Source organism: Euprymna scolopes, chromosome 40 (genome assembly GCF_053919585.1).
Source record: "Euprymna scolopes isolate OS-2025 chromosome 40, ASM5391958v1, whole genome shotgun sequence".
Taxonomy (NCBI): domain Eukaryota; kingdom Metazoa; phylum Mollusca; class Cephalopoda; order Sepiida; family Sepiolidae; genus Euprymna; species Euprymna scolopes.
In genome coordinates, this window is record NC_136521.1 from 4,794,305 (window position 1) to 4,822,049 (window position 27,745).

At 36.7% G+C, this 27,745-nt stretch overlaps 1 protein-coding gene across 13 annotated transcripts in view; it reads right to left on the reverse strand.

The window, feature by feature from the left end:
• The window catches only part of LOC145265357 (plexin-A4-like), a 1,096,693-nt gene that overhangs the window by 328,744 nt on the left and 740,204 nt on the right, over nucleotides 1–27,745 (reverse strand). For all 13 annotated transcript variants that reach the window (XM_080121138.1, XM_080121137.1, XM_080121136.1 and 10 more), the window contains 2 exons: nucleotides 13,449–13,587; nucleotides 6,717–6,885 (listed from right to left, as the gene is read on the reverse strand). In XM_080121138.1, the coding sequence (XP_079977264.1) occupies nucleotides 6,717–6,885; nucleotides 13,449–13,587 (308 nt within the window). The remainder of the gene's footprint in view (nucleotides 1–6,716; nucleotides 6,886–13,448; nucleotides 13,588–27,745) is intronic.

Genomic DNA, 27,745 nt, shown 5'->3' on the forward strand with positions numbered 1-27,745 from the left:
GTTTCAAGACTATTCAGACAAATTCAAACATTATGTCGTTTGAAAATTTTCACCAGAACAGCCTTTCGTCAGACGTATTGAATAAAAAACACTTTAACAATGAACAGAATGGAGTCCAGTTTCCTAATGTGGAAAAACATGGGAAAATATTTTACATTATATATATATATATATATATATATATATATATATATATATATATATATATATATATTCTAAAGTACACACAGTTACATTTGGTCGCTACAAACATTCGACGCTATAAAAAAACATGTTTTTTTCTATAGCGTCGAATGGTTCACGGTTGCTTGAAGTCTCATTGACTGAAACAGATGGCTGTTCGTAGCGACCAAATGTAACTGTTTAACTTCGAATAAATAATAAAAAAAAATATTTTGCTGTGGTTATCGAGCACTATCTAACAACCTTGTATTCATTAATCCCTACTTTTGAACATCTCAAGCCTAGATTTAATATATATATATATATATATATATATAGTGATGCGACAATTCCAATATTTTTCACGATTCCGATTCTTCATAAATGTCTAAATATTTAACTATGAAGTAGTTATATCTTCCCAATTATCGTAAAAAGCACATTAAATATGCAGAGATATATATATATATATGATTTTCAGAATGTATATAATATAATATAATAGTATTATATACAATTTCTCACATTCTGAAAATCCTATCATAAGTTGCTCGCTTGGTTAGTATTGCTGGATGGCATCGTCCTTTCGAGTTAAAACTCCTACTTGTGAGACATCGGCTTGGGGTTATTAGCTGGTTGGATGACCGCGTCCCTTGTCGAGACGAAGTAGGTTCATTTCACAGTCGGATTTCGCCGCGGTTTGCTTGATCTGTGTTGGTTAATAGAAATTCTTGTGTGCGGGGCGTTTGCTCAGTTGGTAGAGTGTTTGCCTCGCATGCAAGAGGCTCGGCTTTCGAATCCTGAGTTCGGATGTGTCTAACTGATGAGCCCAAATGAGGGCGAAACTCGAGTCTTGGACTTCCGGTTCGTTGATTGCCATGGCTCTTGTGGGCTGCGACGTTGTTTGGCTGTGGAATTTATTATATATATATATATATGCGTCTGTGTGTCTTTTTCTGCTCAATCGTTATTTGTATGGAACTTGCTCAAGCTTTAAGGAATTAACTTCCAAACAAAACTACGATGTGCTTTCTAGACTTTCTTTTGTACAGAAATTTAAAATTGTCGTAGACTCTTGAAAACTCAGTATGGTTTTGCTATCCATCTTATGAGATGACTCACCAATTTTTATGATTTCAGGTTCAAATGAATTGGAATACATCTTACTAAAGCCTGATTATCACAGATGGTGAATTTCAAAAATTCAACTTGGGCGTGAGGACACTTTAGAAGAACAATATGCAATAAACTTAGGTTTTAAACTTGGAAAAAAAATGCCACAGAAACGTATGGAATGTTTCATACTGCTTTTGGGCCATCTTGCATGAATCAAGTATCAAGGAAAACCTTAGAGGCTGTCGTTATGAGACAAATGAGGACATGAAAGAGGCTGCGACGAGGGTTATTGGCGCACTCACATCAGAGGACTTCCATGGGGCTTTTCGGAAGTTGTTTAAACAACTGCAGCCGGGGGAGATTACTTTATATACCCCCCTCATTGTCAAGTTCATTTTCTCCGATATTTTTCTTGGCCTCGCACACTCAACAAATGATAACAGAAAGTGACTAAATTCCACCATAATATACTAAAGAAATGATTCAACAGCATGCTTAATTCGTTAGTCGATAATCATTTTTCAACGAGAGTTGTGTCCGGTAATGTCCAACATCATTATTGATATACAAAGGATGCGCGTCTGCATCATCTCTCGTCAAGTTGTAGATTATCTTTCCCTGTCCGTAGAAACCTCCGTCATTGTTGTATGGCATCGGCCGTCTCGGACGATTCCAACTGAGCGTAATCCGTCCATTGTTGAAGCATTAAAGCCGATACAAAAGATGGGTGGGGGGTTAATATCTATAATGACATCTAAAACAATCTGGTAAGTCGTAATGAACAAAAAACAGCGAGGAAGAAAGAAAAGACAAAAGCGAAAAACAAAGAAAAAACGAAAGAAAAAGAAAAGGAACTAAAAATGAAAGCGGAAGAACGGTGGACGAAAAAGGAAACGAGAAAAAAAAAAAAAAAACGGGGGAAAAAAAGAAACGGGGGGAAAAAAAAGAAACGGAAAAAAAAAGAAACGGAAAAAAAAAGAAACGGAAAAAAAAAAGAAACGGAAAAAAAAAGAAACGGAAAAAAAAAGAAACGGAAAAAAAAAAGAAACGAAAAAAAAAAGAAACGGAAAAAAAAAGAAACGGAAAAAAAAGAAACGGAAAAAAAAGAAACGGAAAAAAAAGAAACGGAAAAAAAAGAAACGGAAAAAAAAAGAAACGGAAAAAAAAAGAAACGGAAAAAAAAGAAACGGAAAAAAAAAAGAAACGGAAAAAAAAAGAAACGGAAAAAAAAGAAACGGAAAAAAAAGAAACGGAAAAAAAGAAACGAAAAAAGGAAACGAAAAAAGGAAACGAAAAAAATAACGAAAAAAGGAAAAGAAAAAAGGAAACGAAAAAAGGAAACGAAAAAAGTAAAAGTAAAAAGGAAACGAAAAAAAAAATAAACGAAAAAAAAAAAAAGAAAGAAACGAGAGAACAACAAACAAACGGGACACAAAAAATAAAGAATAAAGCGAGATTGGGGGGAAAAAAACAAACGAATGAATTTCGAAACTATTTTCGGATGTTAAGAGAGGAAATTAAACTCTACAAATACGAAATGACCTATTATTATCATCATCATCAGTTTGATTGTTGCGGACAATGCGATCACCAATTTTGTTATTGCGAATTTATACTCGGACAAATAACTGCCACCAGTTGGAACTGATGGTATAACAAACATAATAAACAGTGGCGACACAAGATTTAACAACAAAAAGACGAAGATGAATCATAAGTTGTGCACATGACAGACATAAAAAGCAAATCTAAGGCTAAGCTCTATAACATTCAGCATATAGCCAAGTCAATTAAGTTCAAATTGATTGAACTTTTGAGATGACGATTGGGTTCCGTATTATTTGTTACTTCGGATTACTGTTCTCATCCTGAGTGTCATTTTCACAACGTTTCGGCCGCTGTAGACGCCGTAAGTAATGAACATTCGTTTTCTAAAAGACTGAAGGAAACCACTATATATATATATATATATATATATATATATATATATATATATATATATATATATATACACACACACACACACAGAGTCGAGATCCCTAGATGTAAGAAAGCCTTTTACTCGAATAGCTTCTTCCCCAGAACGGCAGACTTTGGAATTTTCTTCCGGTTTCCTGCTTCCCCAACTGTACTGACATGCAGAAGTTCAAGTGTAATGTGAACAGACATCTTGCTGCTAAACTCCCTACATAGTACCCCTGGAACTTAGGCCCCCTTCATCAAAGTAGCAATATACCTTGTTTGGGGTGAAAATGTAATTATATATATATAACTTACTAACTAGCTCTACCTACGTATTGAGCGCTTTTGAAGTAAATACTTACAGTTTACGCATAAATCTATACCTCCGTATATTAATTTTATGTGAGTAAATTAAGTAGTTTATATATATATATATATATGCGCCTAAGCCTGATGAATCCTAGAGTGGATGAAACGCCGAATATTCAGTGTAGCTTAATCGCCATATATATTTTATAAATTACTAACTAGCTCTACCTACGTATTGAGCACTTTTGAAGTAAATACTTAAAGTTTACGCATAAATCTATACTTTCGTATATTAATTTTATGTGAGTAAATTAAGTAGTTTATATATATATATATATATATATATATATATATGCGCCTAAGCCTGACGAATCCTAGAGTGGATGAAACGCCGAATATTCAGTGTAGCTTAATCGCCATATATATTTTATAAATTACTAACTAGCTCTACCTACGTATTGAGCACTTTTGAAGTAAATACTTAAAGTTTACGCATAAATCTATACTTTCGTATATTAATTTTATGTGAGTAAATGAAGTAGTTATATATATATATATATATATATATATATATATATATATATATATATATATATATATATACGTTTATCGGAAATGTCATCCAACTAATTTTAAAATCTTCGCATTAAACATCAAATTGAAATTATGAGCTTTTCACATTGTCAGAAAATTGAATCTATATATATAAGAAAAAAAAAAAATAATCACATTTAAAAATAAAAAACAAAACAAAAACATACTATCAATTCTTCAACACTTACTCATGTAATTGCCCCGGAGTTAAATAAAACTATTTTTCTCATTGAATCGCTCAAATCTGACAGCATGACCGGGTACTTTAGGAAACGAGGAATTCTCTCAATATGAAATTTTTCCGAGGCCATTTCTTATCTGTCATCTACGAATATTAAAAATCCAATTTTATAACTACTTCACGGGACGAACCGATATGGAGGAAAAATCGACAGTGAGTCAGCCAGCTTATACCCATGTGGTTTAGAAATTTTTGAATTGAGTTTATTTATTTATTTATTTATTTGCGGACTGTTATCCTAGTCTTCAGAGTTATCGTTGTTTAACCATGTTTCGGCCAACTCATCCCACGGCCTTCTTCAGGTGATTAACCATCACTGGATAGGAATGATACGTCTTGTAACCATGTCCCCAGTAATTACTGCCTTCCATAGTTGTTGTGGGTGGCGTTAAAAGAATAAGGAATAGATCGATCCTTTAAGAGGAGACTTCTTGTGATAATGCAAAGCTCAACAAATTGTTTTGGATCTTATGTAGAACTAGCGAGGGTACCCGGCGTTGCCCAGGTGTTTGGAGGTGTAAAAGAAAAAAAAAGTTTTTTGTAGGTGGGTAGGCTCGAACCCGAACCCTTAAGATTAATAGGTTAAGGACTTACCGCCACACTACGATAGCAGAGAAATGAAATGTGTGTAATAAAATCATTAAAAAGTGATGTGACAAAAGGTGTTTGTTTAATGAGGTCAAACATCACGGCACAGGGAATGAAACGCACTTAACGTTTATAAACACAGGTGCGTGGCAAATTTAATTCCGCACTGAATTTTAACTGCAGGGGTAGTTCTTTTGGGTTTGTTTTTATTTTTAACCCAACTTTGGTTTTGTTACCCCAACGTGTTGAGGAAAACCAACTATCCCTTTATTAGGGGAGTGTGTCCAAATGAAAGCAATTGTCTGATATGACGGTGAAAACCGGCATTGACCAAACGTCCATCGCTTTCTGTTTGAGATGATGTAGGTACATTCCATAGTCAGATTTCATTGCGATTTGCTAGATCTGTGCTAACTAACAGACTTTGTGTGTGGCGCAGTTGCTTAAGTGGTAGGATACTCGCCTCGCATGCAAGAGATTCCAGTTTCAAAATCTGAGTTCGGAGGTGTTTAACTAATAAGTCAAAATGAGGGCAAAACTAGAGTTTCAGAATTCCAGTTTGTTGGCTTTCATAGCTTGTGTGAGCTGTGACGTTGTTTGAATGTGGAAATTATGTATATATTAGTGATGGGACGATTTCCAATATTTTTCCCAATTCCGATACAATTACCGATTCTTCACTAAATTCCCTATTCTGATTCTTTATGGATCTCTAAATATTTAACTATAGATATTAATTTATTTTTATTTCGGACTATTATTCTCATCTTTATTAGTTGTTGTTTTTCATCGTTTATTGGTTTTGTTTATTCACAACGTTTCGGCCAACTATTCCTCTGGCCTTCGTCAGGTGGAAACCGCGACGGATAGGAACTTCGGGGCCCGTGGCGCAGTTGATAGAGACGTTGAATCTCTACGGTTCCAGATGAGCATTGTCTGAAGATAGCGGTTTCAATCCCACCCAAAGCGTGCCAGAGGTTAATTGGCCAAAATGTGATGAGACGACAACAACTACGGATGGCAGTGATTGCTGAGAATGCAGTTAGGAGATTCGAAGTTCCTATCCGTCGCGGTTACCACCTGACGAAGGCCAGAGGAATAGTTGGCTGAAACGTTGTGAATAAACAAACCAATAGAAGATGAAAAACAACAACTAATAAAGATGAGAATAATAGTCTGAAATAAAAATACATTAATATATATAATGCTCATCTCAAAAATGAATTCCAATTAAGGAATAATATATATTTAACTATAGAGTTGTTTATTTTTTTTTTTCGATTACCGTAAAACATTTTTGGAGTATGATTTATAGCTTTTAGTTGTATTGGTAGTTTAAAGTCAATAAATATTTATTATTTTTTATTACTTTAAGCAACGGAAGGTTTTGCTTTATTAAAATGAAAATCAATTAAAAAAAGCAAAGAATTGTTTTCACACAAATTGTTTCGATTCCAGTACCGATTCCGATACCCCAAATGTTCTGATTTTTCAGATTCTGATTAATCATCCTTACACTAACATATATATTATTCATTCTGTGAAATATTTTTTCTTCATCTTTTTTAATTCTGAAGTACCTGGCTAGAATTGGCAGATGAATTCACCATCCTCATTGTAACATATATATACACTGCGATTGATAGTATACCAAAGATATAAAAATAAATGTGTAAGAGGTATATATCACTACAACCGTCAATTTAGATCTACATAGAAAGTGAAAATTAAAATGCGGACTTACCTTGTCCAGTCGGAATTGGGGGAAGTTTACTACTGATCGGGGTCTGGCAAGTAACAGTTCTCTTTGTTGTTTGAGCATTTGTAGTCAATGTGAGATTACGCCCATAGGCAGTGAATGCGCATTGGTAGAGGCCCCACACCTGAGGAAGGTTCATAACCTGCATGATGATCTGAAAAGAAACATGATCGATATTGAAGGGATTAAGATTGAGGAGAAAATCCCTTAAAATTATTTGTATATCATCATAACAGGTATAATAATAAGTTATAATCAGAAAGAAGGCTGAGAATGTACAATGGATAATTAATAACGAAAACAACTGGAATTTTAAGGAAAATCCTAGAAGGCGGAAACCAACTGCAAACCAGAATAACTTGAATATTGTAATAAAAAAAAGCTTGAATGCAACCACAAGGAACCACACAATTTTACATCTATCTTTTCAGGCTCCTAGCTTGAACCAATTTGCCTCTCTCTTCAGATTTTCCTGTCTTCCATCAGCTGTCTCAAATCTTTAGGATCACAGTTAGCAATTTGCTGGATGTACATGGATCTAGGTTGTGCCTATGCTTGTGTGCCCATGCCATGGAGTCCACAGCAATACATAACTCACCAGTTCTTGCTCACTCCTCTGCAGTGAGTGACAAATCGTAGACATCACTCCCTGATGGTAGTAGATATGGCAGGTAGGTTGCCATAAAGTTGCTGCTTTGTGGGATGATCTTGCCAAGATATATTCAACACTGTTCGTAGCATATGGGTGTATGTGCCGTCTAGCTTTCTTCTGGTGAGTATCCAGGTTGTAGCACCGTAAACAAGGACAGACTCCACCACTGCTCTGAAGAAGGGCGTTTTAAGTTAATCAGTTAGCCTTGAAGTTTATACAGATCACAGCTTATCCAATACAGCCCATGCTTTTGAGATATGAATTTCGTGGAACCTATGTTGTTGGCCAGATATGTAAACTCAGCGACTTCTTTCAGTGTTGTCCCATCTAGAACTTTGGTCTCCCCCTCCGCATTGAAAGTCATAAACTTTGTCTTATCTGCTTTAACGGAAAGACCATTGTCATTTGCAGACTTTTTTTTTGTGTATCAACAATGTTTTTTTTTTTTTTTCTTTGTTTCTTTTTCTTTTTTTTTTCTTTTTCTTTTTTTTTTTGTTTACTCATGTTCCCCCCTTACAAAGCATATCGCCACTTGGACGTAAGGGGCTACTATTTGGGGCCATGTCGAGGAAAGATTAACAAGATATTTGTTTATGCTACATTTAAACTTCTGCATATCAGTACAGCCAGAGAAGCAGGCAGCAGGAAGGGAATTCCAAAGTCTAGCTGCTCGAGGGAAGAAACTATTAGAATACAAAGCTTTCTGGCATTTAGGGACAACAGTGAAGGGGTGAGATCTTATTGTTAGGCGGGTTTGTCGGGGATATGTACGTCGAAGGGATACAAGTGAAACGAGTTCATCAGAACACATTCCATTAAAATATTTGTAAAACAGGCACAGTGATGCAACATTGCGGTGATGGGACAGGGGCTGGAGCTTAGTTGATAAAGTGGGACTGATTAGATTGACAACTCCTATTTTTTTTATCTAAGAGGGAGAGACTAGTGGTAGGTGCAACAGCCCAGATGTGGTAACAATACTCCATGCATAGGCGAATGTTGGCCTTGTAAATGTAAAGAATACTCTCAGGCATGAGTAGTCTTCTAGCTTGATATGTTGTATAATAAGGGGACAGGCTGTGAAGAAATCGGAGAGGCAAGCCAAGAACGTGATGTGAGGGTCACGTTTCAACCATGCCAACATGGAATGTTGGACACGAGCGTCACCTGAGCTAGTGACACACATAATTGTTTCAAGGCCAAACAAACAAAAGGAAATTGGCCTACAATCGAAAACAACGGTTGTGGATTATTGGGACAATTATGCTTTGAATTAATCAAAATAATAACAAATATTTTATGACCAGATCGGAATGCAGCTGACATTCGCAGCTGCGGCTAGAGAAACGTGACCGATACCAATATAAACAAAGATGTTTTGGTTTTACAGAAAAGAGTAGCGGCCGAAGCAGTGAGAAACAAGTCTGTCATCTGTCAACACCCCCGCCATGACACCTATCTCTCCCAACACCTCTCTCCTCGCTAGTGGAGTCAGTGACAATCGACACAAAAGTGTAAAGAAAGATTGTTAAAATAAACTCGAATTCTTTTGTAAACAGTCGAGTCTTTTAATTGTCATTCCAAGTATACACTCGTCGATAAACTTGTCCGCCGACCATTTTGTCCACGCAGTTATATAGACTGAGTGCACACAACGCAACACAGAGGGAACCCATCTTCTTTGCAGCAGCCTTTGCAATCTCCTCTATGTATTTGTTCCAGTTCATATTGCCCGCAAATGTTAGGCCGAGGAGTTTGAAGGTAGAATTCTCAGGTAGGGTGCTATTTGTCATGGATATAGGGGGTTGGAGCGGCATCTTGTAATTGTTAAAGGAGAGCAGCTTAGTTTTACTAGCATTAAATGTTACCATATATTTGTGGCGCCATTCCACTATGGTCTGGAGGCCATTTTCTAAAGATTCTGCCATTGTCTTAGATTTATGTATATTTGTTCTTCTCTCATGCATATCATAGAACATTGTGTAATCTGCGTCAGCTATGTGTGATGATGGATGGCAGCTGCTTCTGGATTCCTCTGTGAAGGCCAGTGTGCTGTGTATATCGTCAGAAGTGCAAAGTACGCAGACAAGACAAACAATGTCTCCTTGAAGAACCCCGGTATGAATGCAAAAAAATTTAGTGTCACCATCTGCCAATCTGACCATTACCCGAGTGTGTTTATGTAGCATAATATTAGCATTAATGACTACGTTTGGAATGAGTGTGGGAAATTATTGATAGCCAGAAGAGTGTTTTTCGTAAAAGTTTGGCAAGGGGGAACCATACATTGGAGCTCAGACAAGCACTTGCCATGAAAATAACGATAAAGCAGAGACGGGTTTGCAACATCTCTTCTGTGGGAAAGAGGTTGCAGGGAAGAGAAAAGAGCATCCCCCACTTAGCTACGAAGTCTATTTTGAACTCTGTCAAGGCAAGATAAGGTACTTCTAGCAGCTCCTGCCCAGATGTAGCAACACTACTCCATCCTTGGAGGTACTTGGCTCTTATACAGGTAGAGAACTACATTCAGCAGTGAGATATCTACTGGAGTCGTAGAATGATCCCACTGTTTTTCCAGCGATCTTGGCAGCCATCTGACATCCAGTTACAAAGTCCTGTTGGGGGACGGCTATTATACAATATGACACAATAGAGTGTGTAAATATCTCCACTCGAAAATCTGTAAAAACGTGAATACCCAATATAATAGCAAATCTTGGGAACATGTTTACCAGAAATAACAGTTGGAAATAAGTCATGCACCTCACAGGCCTTACCTCCTCTTTTAGAAAATGCTGTCACCAATTATCTAGGCTCGGAGGCCACTCGAGGAGAAGAGTTAATGAGTGTGCAGTAGTCAATGGTGCAATATCGTAGTAATCGTTATTAGTGGAAATTAGATTACTTAAGGGGAACGGCTCATCAAAAACTTGTTTACATTGGACTTGAAGACGACCATATTGTAGTCAGCTGGAAAGCAGGGAAACAGAAGAAATTTCCACAGACGTGTAGTTCTGAGAAAGAAACTTTGTTCATGGAATGTACGTTTAGGTTTAGGCACAGGTAAAGAGGGGGAAATTATTGATAGTGGTTTCAGCTAGACGAGTGTTTTTCGAGAAAGTCTAGCGAGGGGAACCATACATTGGAGCTCAGACAAGCGCTTGCCATGAAAATAACGATAAAGCAGAGACGGATTTGCAACATCTCTTCTGTGGGAAAGAGGTTGCAGGGAAGAGAAAAGGGCATCCTCCACGAGGCTACAAAGTCTATTTTGAACTCTGTCAAGGCAAGATAAGCTACTTCTAGCAGCTCCTGCCTTCTTAATCAAATCAGGAAGGGCTGTTGGAAGATGAACACCATTTATCACACATTTGACCTTCAAAACAGCGACACTTCAAATGAAAACAAAAATCGTGGTCATGGATATGCGAGCGACTTTATGAAAGTTATCTAATTTGCATATTCCTTTGAAAAACAAGCCTTCATTGATTAATCATTCATTTTTTATGGCTTCTTATTAGATGCTTGATTTCTTTTAACTATTATGCTGAATTCTTTTTATGCAAAGTTTCTACAGCATGCATAATTGCAAAGAATTTAGGACGAAAATGTTCTAGAAGATGAACATTATATATAAATTGACCATGTCACGATGTGTGCAAAACGTCTCTATCAAACTCCTCTCTGAATATTTAATTTACAGTCTTGAAACTTGATACATGAAGTATTTGGATCTCTGGAACATTTTCTGTTTGGTTTTTAGCCTGTAAAAACAAACTGCTAAGGGGGTCAAAATTGAAAAAAACAAAACAAAAAAAAAAAAAAAAAAAAAAAAAAAAACAGTTAACCTTAGCAGAAGTATACCGGCTAAATTCTGAGCATGCGTACATATACATTTTTAGCTTGAAGCCACTTCATTTTAAGTCGTCTTTTTTATCCATCTGGTGATAGCTGAAAGATGAAGGCCGAAGTGCTAATCTGCCATAAGAAAAAAAAACGATATGGAGACATCTATGAAGTAAAGGTGTGGGACAGGGTGTTGTGTGCCCCCCTCATAGATAACAATGAACTTTTATTATAAATACTGGAAGATTATGCCTCTAAGACGTATAACCCCCCTCTTTATTGGTTGTACAGGATGGAACGATAAAATTGTCGCCCTAGAAAAGACGACATGATTCCATTTCCATTTAATGAAAACAGGTTATCTACTAGTTCGCCAGCTGCGTACAAATCCCAAAAGTGATAGGAACCTTCTTTCATGTCTGAAAGTTACACAATGGTTAACAGACAAGATTGGAGATGCGTCGCTGTACAACTCATGCTCTTCACCGATTCAAGTTATGACAACAGGACCATTGCCAGCACCCTCAAAATGCATTGCTGGTTTGCCACGAATAATTCGATCATAACTACACTTGTACGTGCTAGAGGAAGCTATGGGGAATAAAATTAAATACCAACTTTATATTTTGCCGTAATGGTGCTTACCGAGTTATGACATTCAGCACCTCTTAATAAAGATCGTAAAAGTTCCCATTGAGGTTTTTTTTTTTTTTTTTTTTTACATAGGCATCACCACATTATCAAGGCCAAGAGGCCACTCAAGGATAAGGGTTAAAGAGTGTACAGTAGAAATTGGACAATATAGTAATCATTAGTAATGAAAATTTGGTAAATTTGATAACTTATATGGAACGGCTCATCAAGAACTTATTTACGTTAGACTTGAACACAACCATGTGAGATAGAGGTTGCAAGGAAGAGAAAAGGACATCTCCTACGAGGCTACGAAGTCTATTTTGAGTTATGAATGCTTTTGAGGATTATTGCAGGTTTTTGAGATTAAAAGGATCAAATGTCGAAAAATTATTCTGGATAAATCTGCTCTCGAGGACAAATCAACTCTAAAACCGCTCCGTCTTTCTTTCTCCTCACATGCTCACACCCAAGACTATTCTCTATCTCGACAAATCACAACATGTATGGAGTATTGTTGTCATATCTCGGCTGGTGAATCCGTGTCCAATTTGGGGGTTCTTGATAAATTACAAAATTTCCTTGGTTTAAAAGTTATTGCTGATTCTTTTTACTAATAAATTTACTAATATGTTGGATTATTGTTTTTTTTTTTGTGATTCCACGTAAGGTAAATATAGAAGCTTTGCACGCCTCGCCTCAATTACTTAGTCTATTGGAGTCTACATTTCACGGTAAAGCGTCTACAGTTGAAGTTTTTAACTTATTTTATAAAACGTCTTGAATTAATATTTAAAATGCAAAAGTCAAATATCATATTAACAAGAACATTTCGAAAGCGCCTGTGTTTTATCAAAAGAGGGGGCTGTTGATTTCATACATCATGTCCTCTGTCTCTATGGTGATAAAACTTCTTAAATTCACTTGTGATGTTTTGGTCAAAGTCAAACTGGTCGTTTGTTTAATCGGATTTTATTAACCAATTTATCTGTAGTTTGACCCCCCCACCCCACCCACATACTTCTTCACTCTCAGATATGTTGTTAGTCTCAGTCTTTTCTATAAATACTATTATGCCATGTGTTCTAAAAAAAATTATCTGATCTATTCCCTGCTTCCTTTGTTCCAGCTCGTTTGGCTCGTCGGTCTAGTGGTCTTCATCAATTTACTGTTTTAATACCTCATTGTAATACGGCTTAATACTTATTAAAGTAACTTGTTTCCGAGAACTGCAAGGTTGTGAAACTCTCTTCCTGCTCACTTCTACCTTGGTTTTTCAAAATTAAGGTCAATAGGCACCTCTTGTTTTTGTGATAAGGTTTCGTTTCTGTTAGCTCCTTACATCAAGTGACTTCATGCCTTGTCTGGAGTGATTTCAATGAAAGTGGAATTTCACCAAAACCCAAAGAATTCACAAACTTGACTATTTTTAGTTTTTAACTCGAAATAAAGATCATAAGTTTAAAATTATGAACATAAAAATTATCCTATTAGATTGTGGGCGTTTTGCATGATTAAGGCCTGTTTTTTTTTTTTTTTTTTTTAAATCAATGGATCAAATGTTTATCAAACGATAAAACACTCACTGTATCTGTTTGCGATGGATCTTTCCGGATCTGCACTTGGGAAGGCGTGTGGTTGGTGATGGCTGAACAGTTCTGTCCCGTGTATGGCAACCAGCGGAGTTCCTGATCAGCTTCCGTACAGTTATCCCGCAAAGAGCACCTGTAAAAATAAAAAAAATGAAAATCTAGAATGCTTCAGATTTACATTATTGGGTTCGACATATCCTCCGCTATATACGGCATAATCACACTTACACACAGGTTCCCATTAGATCACTGAAGTTAAGCAATGTTGAGCCTGGCGAATATTAAAATGAGTGACCGTTTGGTAATATCAGGTACTGTATGTGCTCGGAGCCTGGAGAAAGATGGGCGCAAGGCACACTGCATGAAATAATGCAACGGCCCCACAACCCTGGAGAGTTAAGGGACACGTCTATACCCTCCACATAAAAAAGGCGACAAGAACATTGGAAAACGGTAATAGATGAAGATATTGAAAGTTGGGTTAGGGTTAAGGTTTACCATGAATGATGGGGGGGGGGAATAAAACACTTCCTGTCAAAAAGAATGCAAAAAGGGGCCAAAAGGAGTCAAAACACCTTACGTCAAGTTAACACAACTTTACACAAAAGCCAAATCAGGGAGGTAGCGGTAGCTATGTCGTCAATGACACAGACTAACAACCTGTGTGTACGAAGTTCAAGTCTAGTTGGCAACACCCAAAAAACAATTTTTACTTAATGGTGTTGGCAACCTTCATGTAATCCGTTTTTGTAAATACCCCATGTATTTCTAAAAAGAGTTCTAACAAGAAAGATATTGAGGAAACAAATGCCAACAATGTAATCAGCTGAAAAATTCGAAATGAATGAATGATGATCAACATCATGGAATCCTTTCAAAATTGTCTGCAAGGAATCCATGGCACAACGGATAAACTACTGGTTACACTTCTCTGGACTGTGAAGGTTCCATCCTCAAAATATAATTGTGAATTATTTTTGACTTCTATTTTATCATGGCTGACAGAAGAAGAATGCTATCTCCCGTGGATTAAATAAATGTTCCATTGGAAATTTCGAGCAGATTAACAAATTTTACAATAGATACCTGAAGAAGGTCAGAGGTTACATCAACCGGAATTTTTTGTGTGAATAGTACTCAAGATGAGAACAGTAGTCTGCAGAATCCAAATTATATTAATAATCAATCCTCATCTTCAAAAAAATTTCGAAACGTAGATACAGCTTGTCTATATTTATAAAATTCTGAAAAAACTTTGCGTGTAATAACAAGAATTACTTTCTGTTAAACTCTGTAATCGACACAAAATTTAATTTACAGCAGTGGCATGGTCTCGTTCCGTCAGCCATGACTGGCTAGAAGTCCCAAGAAATTTGTAATTCTTACTTAACTGTTACCTGCACTGATGATTGAACTTTCAACCTCCAAAAGGGTGTAACTTTACAACTGAATGTAACCAAGTACCTTATCCACTACGCTTACCAGTTATTTTCCCATTAATCAAAGATAATTTGGATTCTTCGGACTACTGTTCTGATCTTGAGTATCATTTTTACAACTTTTCGGTCGAAGTAACCTCCGATTGTCTTCAGGTCCATCTTGTCAAACTCAAGATTATTTCTGTTAAACTCGGTAATCGGCACGGAATTTATTTAATTCACAGACGTAGCACATTCTCGTTCGGTCAGGTATGGTTGGCTGGAAGTCCTAAGAAATTTGTAATTTCAACTTAGCTTTTGCCCGCACTGATGATTGAACTGTTAACCTTTAAAAGAGTAACTTTACAACTGAATTTTACCAAGTAGTTTATCCACTATGCTACGGCTCTTTGCGAACTCAAGATAAGAATAGTAGTTTGAAGAATCCAAATAATACAAATAACCAATCCTCATCTCAAAAATATTCAGAACCGTAGATACATTTTATGCTTCCGTTCAGCCTCGAAAGACAAAGGGTTACCCCTGTAGCTGCGCGTGAAATTGTGAGGCAGGAGTTGCACAATCGCCAACCACAACTCTCCTGAATCGGCACTGTCTGAACCCAGGACGACTGGAAACAATGCCGAGACAAGCAGAGAGCACATACAGCACCTGGAAGTCCCAAATGGTCACCCACTTAGTACTAACGAGGTTCAACGTTGCTTAACTTTGGTGATCAAGCAGAAACCAGTGTGTCAACGTGATTATTCTATACACCTTGTCTATGTTTAGTTATGGCTGACAGAATGAGACGTTACTATTCCTATGGATTAAATAAGTTCTGTTCAAAATTCCTGGTCCTAGATTTATAGATTCAAGTTCGAACTCTGCTGTCGGCAGTTTTTATTATTATTATTATTACTATTATTATTATTATTACTACTACTACTACTAAACATGAGTAAGTTGGAAAAAAAAAAAAAAAAGTGGTCCTGGATATAATCTTAAACTCTATCCGATGGTGAGCCTCAGCTTGTGGGCTTTGGGGAATGTGAAACCGCCCCTTAATTGCCATTGCTCCCAGGTCCAGTCTAACCCAGTGTGATAGTACCTGTTATGATCCCAACTACGGGTTAAATAGAAACCAACTTGAAAAAAAACAAAAAAAAAAAAAAAACATTCAATTAAAAAAAATTTCTTCAAAATCACTGGTTGGTTGGTTGGTTGTTTTGTTTTACGGCATATCAACCCTTTTCCGGTTATTTAATGCCGAATCTGGTGATTTTGAAGAACGATTTTCTAATATAGTATATTTGTTTTTTTAAGTCGTATTCTATTTAACCCATAGTTGGGACCCTAACAGGTGCTACCACTCCGGGTCAGAGTGGACCTGGGAGCAATGGCAATTAAAGGGTGGCTCCACACTCCCTAGGCCTGCAAGCTGGGGCCTCACCACTGGATATAGTTTAAGGTCATATCCAGGACTCAAAATCAAAATTAAATAACCTTAAAAGAGTTGATATGCCGTAAAACAAAAACAACCAACCGATCAATCAAAATTCCGAGTGGATTCCTGAATTCGACAGAAAAATTCCCGAATACGAAAAGCTACACCTGGAAAAGGTCGGAGGTTACGACTGAAACATTGCGTGAATAGCACTCAAGATAAGAACAATCTATATTTATAAAATTCTGAGACAACTTGATGCACGTGTGTGATGACAAAAATACCTTTTATCACACTTATGCACCATGTGTGCGATTTGACTTAATATTTATTATGGCACCGCAATTGTGGCCGAGGTTCATCCTTCCATTGTTGACGGAACGGCTTCCATTTAGCGCTATTGCCATTAAGAGTCAGTCATTGGCGTTGCTTGACCCAAGCAGTCACTGCACCATGCCGCCCATCTCCGACCACAAGGTTAGCAAAACAAGCCGACATCTTTCCACGTAATGTCTCCATTCGGTTAGCCTGCTTCATCATTTTGATCAACAACGGCAGCCATTATTAAACTCAGACAGAATTTTCATAAATGTATGATATAATTGTTTCCATATATATTTCTATATATGTAGAGAATCACACCTAGATATACACATATTACAATAGAAAAATGTGATCATGTAAAGTGTAAAATGTTTTTGACTCCTAATTGGGGTAGTTATTTAATTGCCGCCCACATCGGCAAAATGTGGCACAAGGCCGGAAAGTGGGAACCCCACAGGCTCCCCTAAAGGAGGGGCACTCCTGCAATTTTAAAAATTGCCTGAGTAACCCCGTCGGCATTCCTCGGTCGGGGCGCCTCAGGCAGCAAGCATTAAACTTGCTCCACCGGAAAGCCCAGTGGCAAGGCCTGGGAGGGTGGACCTCCTAGGTATTACCCAGGCGGCGTACCTCAGTCCAACAGGAGCTGGCCGGTTCCCGGCACCTCACCTGGTTGGCTGAGTGTCAAGTGACGAATCCTTGACGTGTATTACCCTGTCCCCCTGCATCCGAAGCCGCTAGGAGACCTTCCCCATCAGACGAAGTGGTGGGGGTATGAGACGAATGGATTCGCCTATCATTTTCATAACCAACAGCTGTGTTAAACAACCAATGAAAACGTTCCAAAATTATAAAAATTGTCGAATTTTGAATTCAATCAGTTCGTCGTGTACTATGTCACGGACCGCATTTAATTCTTGGCCGCCATCTTGGTTACTGACCTGAACTACGCCGCCATCTTTGTTCAACACAATGAGGTGGCATGATGTGGCGCCAACTTGAAACACCACCAAAGACCATAATCGTGGCTAGAAACTTTATTTTCATCACTCTAGGAACATCCCTGTTATTTGTGGCAATCCAACAATGCATTTGGAGGGGGCTGGCAATACATCTTGTTATCATAACTTGGATCGATAAGGAGCATGAGTTGTAAAGCGGCGCATTTCTGTCTCGCTTGTTTTACATTGTCTTACTTTAAGGCATGATAGCCAAGGTTTCTATCGCTCTTGGAATTTCTCAACTGGTCAACTAGTAGATGATCTCCAACAAAAAAAAGGAAACCGTTTTTTAACAAGCAAGAATGGAATCATGGCATTTGTTTCTAGGGCGACAATTTTATCGTTCTACCCAGTATCATAAATATTATTAATTAAGGTGGTTTGTCACCTGATCAGGTCCACTTGAAAATGTTTACATTCTATAGTACGGCCAAGAATATGATAGTTGGAATCTTTGATACCCAAGTAAAAGTGAGGAATCAGGATTCATCCTAAATGCGGAATGACCAGCTTAAATAAATTTTAATATCCACTACAAACATCGTAATGTACGTGTGTGTGCGTAAAAACTGGAAAAGAAAAAAAAGATATTCTAGTAAAAAAATATACTAAATTTATAACTTAAAATATTGCAGCATTAAGGATTATATAATGTTATGAATTGAATTTATTAAAAAAATTCTTAATATTGGAATATTTTAATCCATTACGATTGGTATATACAAACCGAATACGTTTCAAGTAAATGATTAACATGCATATATATTATATATAATCATTTACTATAATAATTCTTAAATACCTACAGACACTAGTGTTTCATCCTTTCGGGAATCATCAGTTCAGGGTGTAAAGATTAACACCAGCCGATAGATTCAAACCTGGCATCATTGGCAAGGACCTAATCCATTCGACCAACCGTTAACCACGAGAAATACTGTTGAAATTTAAACATTTTATTTTTAAATGCTTCTTAACGTCTGTCATAGTGATCTAATCATTATATGACGATCTGCACATATGAGCTAAATTGACCGACTTTTATTTAAACTGAAAGTGCTCAACGATAAGAAACGAGTTTCTTAAAGGGGCTGACATTATATATATATATATATATATATATATATATATATATATATATATATATATACACAGGGTGGCCGAAAAGTCCCAGGACACTGGCCGAAAATGTTATGTTTTCTGTGTGTTTCATTAAAAAATACTGTGTTTTATTAAAAATACATGTATAGTGTTCTGGGACTTTTCGGCCACCCTGTATATATATATATATATATATATATATATATATATATATATATATATATATAATATTGTGTGAGTGTGTGCACGGACGCTTTGTGTTTTCTCCACTCGTCAGTATAGAGTTATGTAACGGTAGCTCCAGTCGAAGCACGAATGCAAATACAATTAACCATATCTGCATTATTTTCCATAAGTGTATTCATGCAAACGTACAAATTAAATGAATCATTAGAAATAGGGCAGAGATAAGGACGGTAAATAAAATCGGACATCACTTTCCCTCTCCACCTTCTCTCAAGCAATTACTTTCGTTCAGGACCTCGAGAAGAAGTCGGGGCCTAACAATGGGCGATATGCACATGCGCAATACCAATATTAACCGACATATAACAAGTCGTCCCCTGGCTAACAAAAAAAAAAAAAAAAAAATTACAAGGAGTAAATTTTTTTTCCTATCCGTTTTCGCGTTCCGCTGAAAAGCGGACAGGATTTGCCTCGATGGGAATCAAAAAAGCGACCCTACAATTATATAATACCACTATTCAGTTCTAATCAAATCGATTTCCTTTCTTATCAATCCCCCCCCTTCTCCGCTGCAGCTTCCCTCTTATTTAAAACTAGCGGGGGTACCCAGCGTTGCGTGGGTGGTGTGTGTAGATGGTATAGTAAGAAACACTGGGGGGGTAGTGAAGGAGGGGTCAAAACAACAGTAGGCAGTTCGGGTGGAGGGAGAGGCGATAAAAAAAAGTCGTAGTAGGCAGGAAAGCTCGAACCCGTAACGCGAAGGAGGAAAAAAAGGGGGGGGGGAGCCTTTGCCGATGCGTCTGTTGAGGGGGACAGGATGGTCTGCTTGTGTGATAGACGATCCCGTCCTCATGTGTATGGTGAATGTATTGAATTATAGAAGGATTGAAAAAAGCAAAAGGTCGCATATGTATGAGGAAAACATACCGTTATATATCAGCGAAGGAATGCAATATACAGGAGAAATATTAAGAAAGAGAAAGAAATAAAAGTTCGTTACTTGCGATTGATGATCGCCTGACGAGTTAGTCAGCACCGCTGTTGGTGGCATCAGCTACCAACAGGAGCGACTCTTCGTTACATGTTGGTTGCTCGATAGCCCAGCGCGAAAGAGAGAGAAATATAAGAAACAGGAAGTGACGTATATCTTGCCCTCTGGTGGCCAAGCAAGTGCTCGTCCGAGCTCCAATCTCTGGACCTCCTCGCCAATCCTTCACGATAAACACCCGTCTAGCTAAAACCACTGTCAGTGATTTCTCCCACTCTTTATTTGTGCCTAAATCAAAACGTAGATTCCATGAACATAGCTTCTTTCTGAGAAGTGCACGCCTGTGGAATTCTCTTCCGTTTGCCTGTTTCCCACCTGGCTATAACTTGGATGTCTTCAAGTCCAACATAAACAAATTCCTGATTAATCGCCCCCTTAAGTAAGATACTTTATCAAATCTCCAATATCAACTATTACTACAATATTATCCCATTGATTATTGTACACAAAATAACCATTGATAAGTGGTGATCCCCAATATGTAAAAAAAAAAAAAAAAAAAAAAGAATCTGGTTAGTCTGGGAATTTACATCCCCACACGTCAATGGCAAAACTGGAAGTTACGAACGTCTAAATTAAGGCTAGTCAATCAAAAAGAGAGGATGACTTGCAAAAGATAGCGAAGCAAAAACCTACGCCTCCTTGTAGAAAACTGCCGAGTTAAGGATGAAAGAATTAATGTTTCTGGGTCAAATTTTTTATATTTGTCGTCCGACAGATCAAAGTTTAAAGCAATACCGGGTTCGTCACATTCCGACGCGTCTGTCAAAAGTTTTTGCGCGACATACAAACACACACACATTTTGTCCTTTATATATATATAAACTACTAATACATACATATATATATATATGGATATGGACACACATATGACCTGTCTAACCCTTATGAAAATAGTAATTCTTTTGTAAACTTTCATTAACCTTTTTGTAGTGATAGCTTCGTATTTGCGTTCCAACTATTCATACACAATATATAGTGTGCGTGTCAAGCCAAAAATACACAATAAAACAAAACTACAGAAAAAATCAAAACCAAAAAAGCAAACAAACACAACAAAAAACACTAAACAAAAATAAACAACCAAAATACCGGCCTACCACCGCTCCACACAATGAACCGCGCTCGACTGAAGCAATTTTGTCGTAATTGCAATGAATTTTTGTTTGCTAACAATATTTTCCAAATCGACCTCTCCGACCATGTCCCGGCTCCCCTGCCGAGCATCATTACACGACGACAACCCTTACGGTGGATACGTCCGAAGATTTATTTATTTTTTAACGTATCAACGTCCTGGTCTCACAACCGGGGACACGCATGACAACGATTCCAATTCGGAATACCAATGGTGGCCGATTCGAATCTCGGAAACAAAGAAGACCCAACCGCGCCCGAGCGGGTGGTGCAGAAGGGCCAGAGGAGTGGGGAGCGTAAACATAATTGGTGAGGCTATCACATAACCGCAGAACATTCCAGAAGAATTACCCTGCGTCATATACATAGGTATTATCGATGGCAGTTTCTCTCAACAAATGCTGACATCTGAGATTGTCATGTCGAAATTAGCGGAAGATAATTGGACATTTTATGCGCGAGATGTCCTTCAAAATGTATAATATGTGACAATTATTTAAGGATCTGTGGATTTTGTTTTTCATATTCATTTGTAATATAAACGCCACTTTCTGTACGTATGTATGTATGTATGTACGTATGTTGAGACTAACACTTTTGCAGTAGAAAATGATGAAAATAAGCGTCTTTAATACATGACAGTTGGATTGTATTTATGTTTGATTCGGTCGTCGATTTTATGTGTGAAATTGTCCACATCATCATCATCATCATCATCATCTACCGCAGAAGTGTTAGTCTTATAGACAAAGTTTTTTTGTAAAAATAAGAACAAGATGTAAAACCCTGCCCTTTTTTGTCAATCTCATTTAATCGTACCCATCACCATCATTGTCGTCCTGATCATTGAGTATTTAAGACTTTTGGAATGTTCCTTCATGTGTATTGTGTGTATATGTATATGAGTATATGTGTGCTTCTATGTGTGTATGTTTGCATGTGTGTGCACATGCATATGTATGTTGGCATACGTCTGTATTTATTATGTATGCATGTGTTTATTTCTATGTGCGTGTCGGGTGGAGAGGGCTCCTGTAAGCCGTGGTGCAGGCAACCCTTCCAGAAGAAGCAAATCTCTGATTTAAAAAACCACAAAGCGGGAGACCAGTACTTGCATTAAGCTGGTCTGTAGTTTGACTTGTTGCTGGCTATCTTACTCTTGCTTGTTGCTGGATGTCAACATTTTGAACCGAGAGAGAGAGATTTACCTGCCGTACAAAGCTAAAACTCTGTAACATTATCTTTGTATAGATACTCCCTCAGGCATTTGTCTATAAAAAAAAAAAAAGTCCTGTGGCGAGAAAAAAAAAAAGCTGTGACGTGTGTAGACGTGAAATGCTGGATGCATATAACAATTGATCTGCCATCATTATATGTATCTATGTATATGTGTATGTATATTTATATATGTACATGTGTGTGTATATGTATTTATATCTATGTGTATATGTATGTATATGTGTATATATTTTTGTGTGTGCATGTATATACATTTATATATGTTTGTATGTATGTGTATACATGCATATGTGTTTATGTGTATGTATGTGTGTATGAATGCATATATATGTATGTAGGTAAGTGTATGCATATATATGTGCATATGTGTACGTATATGTATGTGTAAGTATATGCGTGCATGTATTTGTATATGTGTGTGTATATATGTATGTATGCATGTGAGTATGAATATGTATGTGTATTATGCATTGTGTATGTATATAGGTATATATGAGCATACGTTTATAGATATGTATGCATTTATATATTTATATGTATGCCAATGACCGTCTTGTGTATGTTTGCACGTGTGTATGTATATGTATGTGTGCGTATTATGTATTGTGTGTGTATGTATGTATATGTGTGTGATATGTATGTATATGTGTGTGATATGTATGTATATATGTGTGTGATATGTATGTGCACATATGTATGTATATATGTGTGTGATATGTATGTGCACATATGTATGTATATATGTGTGTGATATGTATGTGCACATATGTATGTATATATGTGTGTGTGATATGTATGTGTACATATGTATGTATATGTGTGTGATATGTATGTGTACATGTGTATGTATATATGTGTGTAATATGTATGTGTACATATGTATGTATATGTGTGTGTGATATGTATGTGTACATGTGTATGTATATATGTGTGTGGTATGCATGTGTACATATGTATGTATATATGTGTGTGATATGCATGTGTACATATGTATGTATATATGTGTGTGATATGTATGTGTACATATGTATGTATATATGTGTGATATGTATGTGTACATATGTATGTATATATGTGTGTGATATGTATGTGTACATATGTATGTATATATGTGTGTGATATGTATGTGTACATATGTATGTATATATATGTGTGATATGCATGTGTACATATGTATGTATATATGTGTGATATGTATGTGTACATATGTATGTATATATGTGTGATATGTATGTGTACATATGTATGTATATATGTGTGTGATATGTATGTGTACATATGTATGTATATATGTGTGTGATATGTATGTGTACATGTGTATGTATATGTGTGTGTGATATGTATGTGTACATGTGTATGTATATATGTGTGTGATATGTATGTGTACATATGTATGTATATGTGTGTGTGATATGTATGTGTACGTATATATGTGTGTGATATGTATGTGTACATATGTATGTATATATGTGTGATATGTATGTGTACATATGTATGTATATATATGTGTGATATGCATGTGTACATATGTATGTATATATGTGTGATATGTATGTGTACATATGTATGTATATATGTGTGTGATATGTATGTGTACATATGTATGTATATATGTGTGTGATATGTATGTGTACATATATATATATATATATATACATGTATACCAATGACCGTCTTCAGTGTCATGTCTGCTTGAGCGTGTGAATTCGCCGGCAGGACTAAAAAAAGTCATTTTCGGGCTCATGGACTTTCAGTGTCTAAGGGAGTGGCACTCGTCTGACAAGACGTTGCAATCATCATGTATGTATGTATGTATGTACGTATTTATGTACGTATGTCGGTCCATATCCTAAATTTTTTCATACAAACTTCAGCGTTAAATGGTTCTGATGTAGCAGAGAACTAATACTACACTTTGATCTTAGAGCCATAAAAACTACTTACTTTTGTTTTAGGCATTTTAAAATGAACTAAAAAAAAATGTTAAGAAAATGTTCGGCAGTTCTACACTATTATGACGAAATTCCAGAAATCGTAAAACTTAATTTCACATGAAAACAATGTTATCTACCTATTCCTCGTATTTTAAGAGAATTATATTCCAAAATTACGAAAATCGATAAGGTAGAAAATTATTTATTAAAGAAAATATAGAATAGAATTTGATAAACACGATCGCAAGACACACAGGACAGTTCAAAAGGGATGTAATTTTCTGTTTCGATTTAAACAAGATGGCCGCAATTTTTCACCTGCTAACACGATTACAGTTTTTTTTTTTTTTTTTTTTTTTAATATTCCACTAATATTCAGATAATTTCGACTGTATAACTTGGAAGCTAACATTGTATTTTATTAGAATTGACAAAAAAAAAAACAAAAAAAAAACAAAAAAAACAAACAAACAAAATAAACAGTAAAAACTATTGTTTTATTTTAAATCTAAAAACTCCATTTATCGGCAACAAAATTTCGCCGTAATAATGTAGAAGCACCTTTTATTCGTATTATTAGGATTCTTCGGACTACTGCGCTCGTCTTGTCATTTTCATAACGTGACGGTCGATGTAACCTCCGACCTTCTTCAGGTCTTGTCCAACTCGGGAATTTAGACGGAATTTCGAACGAAACCTTTTATTCACTTCACGGGGTAGCATGCCCTCGTTCCCGTCAGTTATGACCTGATAGAGGTCCTAAGTAATTTGGAATTGCATTTTTTGCAATCTATTCTTCATACTCGCTTACCGTTTTTTTTCGTTTCATTAGAGTCACCATTTATAAAGGCTGAATGCAACTCGAGGTTGCTGGCCAGGTTGAACGGCACTTAACTTCATTAATCCACAGAAAACCGGCAGAACTATCAATGTGATTATGCCATATACACCCAGATGGAAGTTTCCACTTTTCTGCTTAACTTAACCCTATGTGGAAAATACCGTTTTAATATTATTTTCAGATACACCCTTCCCACCATTTCATCATGCAACAACCTCCATTCTCCTTATTTATTTATTTTTTTTTTTACAAAGGAATCGGCACTTATCAAGGCCTGGAGGCCACTTAAGGATAAGGGTTAATGAGCGTACAGTAGTCAATGGAACAATATAGTAATCGTTAGTAAATTTGGTAAATTGGATGACTTAAGGGGAACGACTCATCAGGAACTTGTTTACGTTGGACTTGAAGGCGACCATATTGTAATAAGTTGGAAAGCAGAGAAACGGAAGAGTTTCACAGGCAATCTACGTTTAGGTTTAGGCACACATAGAGTTGGGGAAATTATTGATAGTGGTTTCAGCTAGACGAGTGTTTTCGTGAAAGTTTGACAAGGAGGGACCATAGATTGGAGCTCAGACGAGCACTTGTCATGAAAATAACGATATAGCGGAGACAGGCAACGTTTCTTCTGTGGGAAAGAGGTTGCAGGGAAGAGAAAAAGGAATCTTCCACTAGGCTACGAAGTCTATTTTGAACTTATTCCTTATATTATGTTGTGTTAATAACGTTATTTAAATTAGTCACCCCACTCTCCGCTTCCGATATCATACAAATCTTGCCGCAGGAAATTTCTAAAGGTTTTACACTGAAGCCAGAGAGAGTTATGAAAAGGTCTTATCTTGTTTGGTGAAAGGCATTCAATCCCACTACTTTTACCTGGGATTGAACTATTTATGGCGTCCTTCATTGAAAGAAAGTGCTATAATCGATTTCGGAGATTGGCGCTGGAATGTAATAGGCTGCGGGCGATGAGGATACGAACGCAAGTGTAACGTAATCGCTTAAACAAGGACATCTCTTTCACAAAGCTTCTCGCCAATAAAACTATCTTATCTAGCCGACACACAAACACATATAAATATATATACTAGCACACTCAGGTTGATACACCTGTTTTTGCCAGATCAACATAGTTAAGCAACGATGAGTCTGGCCAGTACCATATGGGTGACCATTTAGAAAAGGCTAGGTGCTGCATGGACCGCGACGAATCGCAGAAATTTTTAGGTTGTATATGGGGGGGGGGCGTTTAATCCACTGGGAGAGATGCACCCCGCCTAATAAACTTGCCTGACTGTTCTCCACGTAATAGTGTACCGGTAACCTGCTGCAAGTTGCCTTCCTAAATCTGCACGTCAAGCACATGTTTGCTGCAATGAATGGTGACATCTGAAATGTGTGTGACACAAAGTTGCGCCTCGTGGATCACCTAAAACTTTTTGTAGCTGGGGCTGGTTTAATTCTAATGAGCAAAATGTATACTCGTATCCAAGTTCTGCTAACGACGATACACACACACACATATATATATATATGAGCAAAACGTTAATACAATGTTAAAAAACACTTTGAAATGAGTTAAAAACATATTTAATCTGAAAAGGAAACACTAGATAAATGGATAGTCCTTAATCCGCGGAGTTTCGAAGAAATACTTTCCTTCTCATCAGAGGATAGGAATTAGCAAAATGCGGGATCGGATTTTGCATGCAGAAGTATTTGATGAAACAACAAGTCAGTCAAAGATCTTACTTGAAAACAAAATAAGTTAAGCAGAGGGAATATGGTAAAGAAAAAGGTGATTACACATGAATGGATAGTCTGGTAGAAGATAAAAAAATCCAGTGACGGTAAAATCCAAATGTAAAATTTCAAGAAAGTTAAAAGGATTTCCATTTGTACAAGTAAAATCCAAGTAAATCCCGTAATTGGGAGAAGATGGTCCATAATAATCCAAAGGCAGAAATCCATGGAATAATTCACAAAAATGTGTACAAGGAGAAAAGAAAAGATTCCAATAATATTAAGAAAAGAAAAATAAGATATGCTTTTCACTCTACTTCCGAGACATAAATATAAATAAGAAAGATCAGGGAAGAGAAAGAGGAGAGAATATCTATCTATCTATCTATCTATCTATCTATCTATCTATCTATCTATCTCTCTCTCTCTCTCTCTATATATATATATATATTCAAGCACGTCTGATTGAACACGACGGGGTTCTTTTTTCAGATTTTGTTGGACAATTTTTCGATTCGCCGAGCGTTCTTTTTTATTTCGGCTGGCAGCTGTATATTATGGCGCCCACTAGTTGCTGTTCGGCCATACTCTTCTCAAGCGCTTTCAATCTGTACATCCGGTTGTCGCCAGGAGCGATTGTTGTTCTAGTCATTTTCTTTAAGGCTTGGTGTATTTATGGTTAGTTCTTTTCTTGTTTTTATTGGTTATAAACAACTACTGGGCGCCATAATATACAACATGCCAGTCGAAAAACAAAACCGCTCGGCAAATCGAAAACACATGTTAAATGTGCAGATATTTTCTAAAATCTGCAAACACACTTGTTGGGGGGGGGGTACCTTTAATTTTTACTGATAATTTTAAATCAATAG